Source organism: Salvelinus namaycush, chromosome 20 (assembly GCF_016432855.1).
Source record: "Salvelinus namaycush isolate Seneca chromosome 20, SaNama_1.0, whole genome shotgun sequence".
NCBI classification, from domain to species: Eukaryota; Metazoa; Chordata; class Actinopteri; order Salmoniformes; family Salmonidae; genus Salvelinus; species Salvelinus namaycush.
In genome coordinates this window covers 37,337,250-37,346,774 of record NC_052326.1, presented here as the reverse complement: position 1 = coordinate 37,346,774, position 9,525 = coordinate 37,337,250, and the positions used below count along the sequence as shown (strand labels likewise).

General features: G+C 41.3%; 2 protein-coding genes across 2 annotated transcripts; both read right to left on the bottom strand.

Annotated features, from left to right (window-relative positions):
* Positions 1-2,969: 2,969 nt before the first annotated feature.
* Positions 2,970-4,572, bottom strand: LOC120064896 (caveolin-3-like). Its single transcript, XM_039015485.1, has 2 exons — positions 4,330-4,572; positions 2,970-3,500 (listed from the first exon to the last, which is right to left on the bottom strand). Exons 1-2 carry the CDS (start codon positions 4,450-4,452, stop codon positions 3,159-3,161), a joined length of 465 nt encoding a protein of 154 aa, XP_038871413.1. The 5' UTR covers positions 4,453-4,572; the 3' UTR covers positions 2,970-3,158.
* A 3,082-nt stretch (positions 4,573-7,654) lies between these two features.
* LOC120065528 (caveolin-2-like) lies at positions 7,655-8,873 on the bottom strand. The gene is made up of 3 exons (XM_039016601.1): positions 8,643-8,873; positions 8,030-8,217; positions 7,655-7,805 (listed from the first exon to the last, which is right to left on the bottom strand). Exons 1-3 carry the CDS (start codon positions 8,871-8,873, stop codon positions 7,655-7,657), a joined length of 570 nt encoding a protein of 189 aa, XP_038872529.1.
* Between the last annotated feature and the right edge of the window lie 652 nt (positions 8,874-9,525).

Genomic DNA, 9,525 nt, shown 5'->3' with positions numbered 1-9,525 from the left:
TTGTGCACACACGCACTTCACGACGAGGCGTTCCCTAACGGAAATATGCAAATATATGGTACAACGCAGCAATAGGATCTCGCTAACTCGTGCTTGGCTTTGCCCACCCCCTTGCTTGTTCTGCCCACTGCATTATTTTATCCTACTACAAACGACACAGACAAACTATCTTGGGTTAATTATAAATATCTTTCAGTGGGCTTTCTCTGTAGCTGGTACGTGTTCACCAGGGCACGTAACGGAACATGCTTTAAAGCATTTTGCTATGTAAATCTAAAATTAAGGTTTCCTATTGGACAAGGTTAGGTAGTCACTCCCTGTTTCAATCCATTTTCTTCCATTTGATGCCTAATGAACACGACCCTGGTGTCGGTTATAACCTTTGTGTTTACAGACCCATGTCTGGAGTGTACCTTGGAGTGATGACACTTTTTTTATGTTTAACGTAGAGGATTTAATGGTGTATCTTTAGATCAGATAACAGAATATTCCTCCTCCTTTGTTGATACGTTAGTTGGGTTGAATAAAACCAAACTTGGCATCTTTATACAAGTAATCTCTAGATCATCAGACTCTTCTTTGACTTGGATAAACATGCTGTGAATTCCTATATATTGCAATTCCATATCACACACACATGCAGTTGAAGTCGGAGGTTTACATACAGTACACCTTAGCCAAATACATTTAAACTCAGTTTTTCACAATTCCTGACATTTAATCCAAGTAAAAATTCTCTGTCTTTGGCCAGTTAGGATCACCACTTCAATTTAAGAATGTGAAATGTCAGAATAATAATAGAGATTTATTTGTTTCAGCTTTTATTTCTTTAATCACATTCCCAGTGGGTCAGAAGTTTGCATATACTCAATTAGTATTTTGGTAGCATTGCTGTTAAATTGTTTAACTTGGGTCAAACGTTTCGGGTAGCTTTCCACAAGCTTCCCACAATAAGTTGGGTGAAATTTGGCCCATTCCTCCTGACAGAGCTGGTGTAACTGAATCAGGTTTGTAGGCCTCCTTGCTCGCACATGCTTTTTCAGTTCTGCCCACACATTGAGTTCAGGGCTTTGTGATGGCCACTCCAATACCTTGAATTTGTTGTCCTTAAGCCATTTTGCCACAACTTTGGAAGTGTGCTTGGGGTCATTGTCCATTTGGATGAACCTGACTGATGTCTTGATGTTGCTTCAAAATATCCATATAATTTTCCTACCTCATGATGCCATCTATTTTGTGAAGTGCACCAGTCCCTCCCGCAGCAAATCACACCCACAACATAATGCTGCCACCCCCGTGCTTCATGGTTGGGATGGTGTTCTTCGGCTTGCAAGCCTCCCCCTTTTTCCTCCAAACATTACGCTGGTCATTATGGCCAAACAGTTCTATTTTTGTTTAATCAGATCAGAGGACATTTCTCCAAAAAGTACGATCTTTGTCCCCATGTGCAGTTGCAAACCGTAGTCTGGCTTTTTTATGTCGGTTTTGGAGCAGTGGCTTCTTCCTTGCTGAGCGGCCTTTCAGGTTATGTCGATATAGGACTCGTTTTAATGTGGATATAGATCCTTTTGTACCTGTTTCCTCCAGCATCTTCACAAGGTCCTTTGCTGTTGTTCTGAGATTGATTTGCACTTTTCGCACAAAAGTACGTTCATCTCTAGGAGACAGAACACATCTCCTTCCTGAGCGGTATGACGGCTGCATGGTCCCATGGTGTTTATACTTGCATACTATTGTTTGTACAGATGAACGTGGTACCTTCAGGCGTTTGGAAATTGCTCCCAAGGATAAACCAGACTTGTGGAGGGTCTACAATGTATTTTCTGAGGTCTTGGCTGATTTCTTTTGATTTTCCCATGATGTCAAGCAAAGAGACACTGAGTTTGAAGGTAGGCCTTGAAATACATCCACAGGTACACCTCCAATTGACTCAAAATGTCAATTAGCCTAACAGAAGCTTCTAAAGCCATTACATCATATTCTGGAATTTTCCAAGCTGTTTAAAGGCACAGTCAACTTAGTGCATGTAAACTTCTGACCCACTGGAATTGTGATACAGTGAATTATAAGTGAAATAATCTGTCTGTAAACAATTGTTGGAAAAATGAGTGTGTCATGCACAAAGTAGATGTCCTAACCGACTTGCCAAAGCTATAGTTTGTTAACAAGACATTTGTGGAGTGGATGAAAAACGAGTTTTAATGACTCCAACCTAAGTGTAGGTAAACTTCCGACTTCAACTGTAGATACTGTACATTACATATAACCTTCACTACTGGCACTGAGACATGTTTGTGTAGATCCATCTGGCCTCACCCTTGCCTGAGCATACCGGGAATTCTTTCACTGAATATTTCCATATCACTTACATACATTACTGTAGGAAGATTCTATGTCACAACGAGCGCTAAAGACAGACATCACATATACCTGGAACAATAAACAAGTCATTTATTGTAGCATCAACATGTGAAAAATGACCATGGAATAGAGCATGGAATATACTTAAGTATCAAATCAATCAAGCATGGATGAGTGTTGTTTGTAGTGTACCATGTTGTATAGACCATGGATTACCCCCCATCTATGGCACCCAGATGTGAGCACTCTTCTTCTTGTCTTCTGATTGAACACAATAATCTCTATCTATCACAAACTCCGTTTGAAAGATGGGTCAGACCAAGACCCAGCATCAGCAGTCAGACAGGAGGCCAGGGAAGTAGCCTACGTGGCATACTGCAGAGCACTCCATTCTGGCACCTCTGGCCTCCTGTTCGTCTCACCCCACAGGAGGTCTGCTCCCGCTCAGCCAATGGTGGAACCAGCTTTCCCCTGATGCTAGGACAGCAAAGTCCCTGCCCATCTTCCGAAAAAATGTCTGAAACCCTTCCTCTACAAAGACCATATTAAATAAGACATCTCAGCCCCCCCCCCCAAAAAAAAAAAAAAACATACAGTTGTATTTTCCTACTAGCACTGAATTTGCTGATAACTTCTTTATTGAGGAAAAATGTACTACGACTGTGATATGTGGTTGTCTCAGCTAGCTAAATTAAGATGAATGCACTAACTGTAAATTAATGTAGCTGAGAGCATCTGCTAAAAAATGGGTGGAGAGCAGCCACTTCCTCCCTGTTCCATTCCCATGCTTCTGAACCCTACACCTCCTTCCGTAGCACCACCCCAACACTTGAGAATATTTTTGCCAGGGCTTCGAACAGGGGGTCACAGAAGGTGTGGATGGCCAGGGAGTAGATACGGCTCAGACACTGGGACTCGATCAGACAGCTTTTAATGCATGGCACAACGGCCCAGATGTGGCAGAAGGAGAGGCAAGCGAATAGGAAGCCCCACAGCAGAGCCACTGGGATCCCCAAAATGGCTGATAGGATGCGGTAGCACCAGTACTTGGACACAGTGAAGGTGGTGTAACTGGCCTTCCACACCCCGTCCAGACTGTGAGTCCCATCAGGCTCAGCGATCACATCCTCAAAGTCCACCTGCAGGGGGAGACAGAGAGGCCATTGTACTGTAATTGATAAAAGGGTCCAGCTTCTGACACCAACTGCAATGAGACAGGACACCATTATGTTAGCTTCAGGAATATCTCTACTAAGTTATAACCTAATATCTTATGCAACGCATTATGGGTATTGTAGTACATTATGCTACAACCATCAGCAGCTGGACTTTCTTTTAGCTCAGTTAAAAACTGCTATATTATATTGCCTGAAACCTCTCACTGTCCCAAGCAAATACTGTATAAGGCAATTGGATACATTCCTACAACATGAACAGATAAACGTTCTCTTTCTAACAACCCGCCTGTTTTGAAGTCACAGATCTAATTAAAGGAACATAATTTGTAAGCAGCAGTCCATCTGACACCACTACCAATAAATATAAATCCAGTTACTGTATATATACAGAGGGCCATAAAATCCATAAAAAACATAAAAGCCATAAAAACCATAAAAACCATTAAAACCGTAAAAGCCTAATTATTCATTAGCAAATCAAAGAATACCAGAGAAAACCATCAAAGACATTATGTAAAAACATGTATTAGAACAAATTCCATGATGGCAGTTTTGGCAGATAAACATTCCGTTCCACTGCCATTCATACCCTTGCGTTTGCCTTCCCAGAAATAGAACCACTATCTGTAGCTGGGTTAGTAAAGAGCTACAGGGATACAGGCTGTTTCAGGGAACATTTGATGGTCACAATAGTAACCCAAAGGATAGCACTTCTGGTGCATGTGCGAGCACACACACACACACACACACACACACACACACACACACACTTAAATGTAATATAGCCTACCTTCACTACATCCTCGTTGACTTGCTTGGGGTCTCTGTTGATCAGGTCAATCTCTTTATGATGTCCGTTTGCCTGAAACCTCTGTTCATAACCATTGTTGATGTCAGCCATGGTTGCGGTCATATGCTAATCAAAGGAGAGGGGCAGAGAGGTACGAGGCAGAGTAGAGGGGTCCGAGAAGAGCGGTCTCAGTAAGGCTGGTAGTTATCCTTATCCACCAGCTGTAGTGGTCAAAGAAGCAGTGTGGGGAGTGGGACAGGGAGTGGCTGTACCCAGGCTTCTGGATTTCCCCTCACTGTGATGTCACTCCTGGAATGCCAGCAGCACCCAGCAGGCAGCTGCCCCTAGTTGTCCTGTCAAACTGTAACCACTGTAGCCATAGCATAGCACAAACACACAAACACATAGCCTACAGTTACACACATGCTTTGTTGACTACAACACATTCTTGTTAATTATCGCTTATAAACATCTTGTAAACACACCAACGAATGAACACACACACACACACACACACGTTATTTTACTATCCTTGTGGGGACCAAACAATTGATTCCCATTCAAAATCCTATTTTCCCTAACCTCAAACCCTAAACCTTAACCCCTAACCTAACACTAATTGTAACCTTAACCCTCAACCTAACCCCTAAGCCTTAAAGATAATTTTTCCTTGTGGGGACTGGCAAAATGTTCCCACTTGTCCTAATTTTCCTTATTTTACTATTCTTGTGAGGACTTCTGTTCCCCACAATGATAGTAAAACCAAACCACCCACACACACCAGTAAGGCCCATTCTCTATCAACACTCATGCCATACCTCACACTGGGACCCTAAGCATTTCTTAAAGGAAAAAGCAGACCTATGTTGCATTACACACATCCCTGATGGTTCACCACAGTAATTACTGTAGCCCAATATAGTGTGAAGATCACAGAAGTCTGCTAAGGGTATAATAATAGCCGGATTCAGAGCAAATTAAATGGCATCAAACATATTTGATGAATTTGATTCCATTCCACTTGTTCTGGTCCAGCCATTACCACTAGCCTGTTCTCCCCAATTAAGGTGCCACCAACCATATAGCAATGCTCAGATATAGACAAGTGAGGTCCGTACAGAGAATTGGATGACACTTGCCATGATGCAGCTATATATAATGCCTTATGATAAACTACAAAGATATGTTCTGGTTAGTCCCTCCATGGAGAGACTTGTCATATATGATTGAGCAGGTGGATCTGCTGATGGGACAGAGAACTGTGCAAAGATCTGAGACTGACATGTAGACCTAAGCATTTTGAGTTTGTGATACATTTACTACCACATGTTAAGTTGAGAGTGGACGGTGGTGATAAACAGCATCAAAATGCTTTCTCTTCTAGCGTTAACCCCATAAAACCTGAGACTCACCAAAAATAATGCAACTTGGCAGGAGATGTAGCATGCTGATGACATTGGAATATATCATACATGGCTACCTTTTTTTTCTTGTCACAAACCTGTATTTCCATAGCAACCACAAATGGAAAGTACAATGGAAACCTGTGTGTCCATAGCAACCACAAAATACTGCAATGCATATACGGTATATAGTAAGTAATCATCATGATATTAAATTCCCCACCTCCCAACTATTGGCTTAAAAACCTCTTAAGGATCCAAGCCTTTTTTCCAATTTTCGCCTAAAATGACATACCTAAATCTAACTGCCTGTAGCTCAAGACCTGAAGCAATGATATGCATATTCTTGATACCATTTGAAAGGAAACACTTTGAAGTTTGTGGAAATGTGAAATTAATGGAGGAGAATATAACCAATTAGATCTGGTAGAAGATAATACAAAGAAAAAAACATGCATAAAAAAAAAAAAATGTACCATCATCTTTGAAATGCAAGAGAAATGCCATAATGTATTATTCCAGCCCAGGCACAATTTAGATTTTGGCCACCTTGATTTAGGAACAATAATCGAATTCAGCCATTTTAGGCCAATATTAGTTTTCTTTAAATTAACACTTTTTATCTCCAAATTCATTGTAAGTATTGTGCAATATACAGTTATCACATGGTAGAATGACTTTACTTATGAAATGGTTTAAAACAAAACAAAAATCAACCATAGTTTCCTCTGGTTCTTTATCATGTGCATGGGGTTGGGTAAGAGGATATTTTGTTTTTTTAAAGTGGTACATTAAAATCCAAACGTTTGATATATTCCGTCTCACCCATGGTGACCTGATTATGTAAAATCAGCTTTTCTCATGATAACATTCAGTACAGGACAAACTCCTCGCCTCATAGAGGAGGTCTTGAGTGGTACCACTGAGTACTGTCAAGCAAATCACATTCAGACCAGTTGTGTGTGTGAAACACGATTCACTTCAAATACAGGGAGTTTGCCTGTGCTTGTTTAATTAATTGAAGTGCCCCATTTCCTATTCTGGGAAGGCAGGGGCCTTTCCAGGGAGGAAGAGAGCAGCGTCCAGACCCTGAGCTGTGAAGTGAAGATGAAATGAGGTACTAGATGTCAGCATAAGAATTGGTGATGACATAATCAGGTCACAATACAATAACAAGAACCCATCTATTTGAAACGTATTACTGTACTGAGTACAACATTGATATTGAGAAAAGTTGTGTCTCTTAGAAGAATAGGGGATATTTCAATTGAATGGTTTTGTATATGAAAACAAGTCTGATATTGCTGCATATTGATCAAAATCTTTAACACTTTATTTTAGATATCGTACGATCCAATTTTCATCAGAATATATATGATAAAAGTACAGCTATAGTAAACTTTAATGTTCTACTATACCACAAAAAATTGTGGAGGCACATTTTGAACTGTGTGGTCAGGTTTTATTGAAATAACACTATACACCAGTGCTGTCTGAATAATACTGAATGTGCTCATCAAACATGGGAATCATCTGACACTATCACATGAGAAAAGGACAACTCAAAGCACAGTTCAAGTGCATACCAGATACATCATTACCCTAAATGAGTGTGAATCTTTTACACATTCCCCTTTTCACCTTCACTTCTGACGACATCTTAGATAAGTAACCAATCACCTTGTTGGAGATTGTTTTAAAAAAGTATCCAGTCTTGATCAATCACACTGATCTCAGTTCAGTTGTAAGATCCCATGATCCACCAAAAAGCCTGTAGTTGTGCCCCTGGTCTGATCCTAGAGCATCCTACAAATACTTTGCCCAGGCCTGATAGTCTCCCAAGAGGACATTCCATAGTAGGGTAACATTGGGAACAATCCCATTTTCCAAATCCTGATTTTGTGTGAAGGTCCAATATTCTGTCATTCCTGAGTCAGGCGAAGTCTGATTCCATCATAGCACCTTGCTGCACTAGTGAGGAGTGGGCGGACACCAATGTCCAGTACGATGCTCCATAGGCTCTGCAGCCAGTATGTGATTATAAGGATATGATGCACGAATGGGCTAAAGAACCTTTCAGGATTAGATAGACAATACAGGAAGTAAGAGAAGAGAAGAGTTTCAAGATGGTATCTTATGGTTCACCCACTGGGCACAGATGTAATTTCAACGTCTATTTCATGTTGGTTCAACGTCATTTCATTGAAATGACGTGTAAACAACGTTGATTCAACCAGTGTATGCCCAGCTGGCATGTATTGTATTCAGTGAACAGTGAACTGATATTATAGACGTACCATATGTGTAGGAAGCTGAGGATGGCGAAGATCAGTCCAGTGATGATGGACACAGGGACGGCCAGCAGGACGGTCACTATGCGGTAGATCCAGACCCTGGTGACCTCGAACAGGGCGTTGCTCCAGATCCACACTTTGTCTCCGCTACGTACTGACGCCGGCTCTGCTATCACATCCTCAAAGCTCACCTAGAGGCAGAGACATAATCTTGGGGTGATTGTTTACAGACAGTTTGTTTTTGACACTCAAAGGAAAATATAGATAAACTGCAGTCAATAACATGACCACAAGAGAGCAGTGCAAGTATACCAAAAACAACTGGGACATGCCACATGTCTATAGAAATATAATACTCTTCAGATTTGTTTGATCGTTTTAGTAATTATGTTTGACTAATTGTGTTAAGACAGATAATCTGCTTGAAAAAACAGCACCTTATATCAAGCTTGTGACAGTGTTACCCATTTCAGGGTACAATCCTGAAAGCACAAAGAACTAATTCATGAAGTCATTCAAATTGACAAAAATGTATAAACACAAAAAATGTCGTCTGGTTAGCAGATAGCTCCTGTTTTTATGGGTTGATGCATTGATGTGAGGTTGTGTGAAATACCTTCAAACAATCGTTGACTCCTCGAGGGTCTCTCTCATTCAGGAGCGGCTTGGTGTCACTAAGATCCACTAACGGGGACACAGCTTCCACCTCATCCATCCTGTCCCCCAGTTCAGCCTTCCATAGCAGCTGAGGCTCCTCATGGTCCTCATACAGGTCTGCATCAAGGTCTTCATCATCAGTGTCTCCCAGGTCAATCTTTGTCTCCACTGGATCTGTCTTCCTCATCATGGTGCCTTTTCAAGGGAACAAATAATGTTTTTAGAATGGATTTCAATTAAATACAAAAATGATTCAAATATGGGAGTGTAGAGAGTAACAGGACCAGAAAGACTCACTCTGCCTACACACATACCTACACACTCACACCACACTGTCAAACTGTGACACTTTCAGACAGAGGGTGGCCACCAGGCTGTTCACATGGGTGTGGCTAGCAGCAATGGGTTATATTGGGAAAGTGAGACTGGCCTAGTTGGAATTTTCAAAGGGGCTTTGGTGTGTGGATCACTTCCCCAAACCCAGGGAGAGAGGAGAAGGTAAGGGGAGAGGGGAGAGACCCTCCCTGCTGCAGGATATACATACCTAGAGAGAAGACTATATACAGACTGCTCCTATGATCATACAGTGATCTACCCTGCCCATCTGATCCAATAGAGACAACTCAGATTGGGAACTCTACAGGATACTTTTTTTAAACTCTCCACTTGATATGAAAAGGAGAACGTGGAACGTTTCCTACAGTGGGCCTAAACTGTGATATGAATGTCATAGTGATATGGCAACATGATCTCACAAACACACTTCAATACGGACACCTAAAATAGATAGGTTACTCATTGTTGTGAGTAATTGACTTGGTGATGATTAGCCTGCCGTGCAC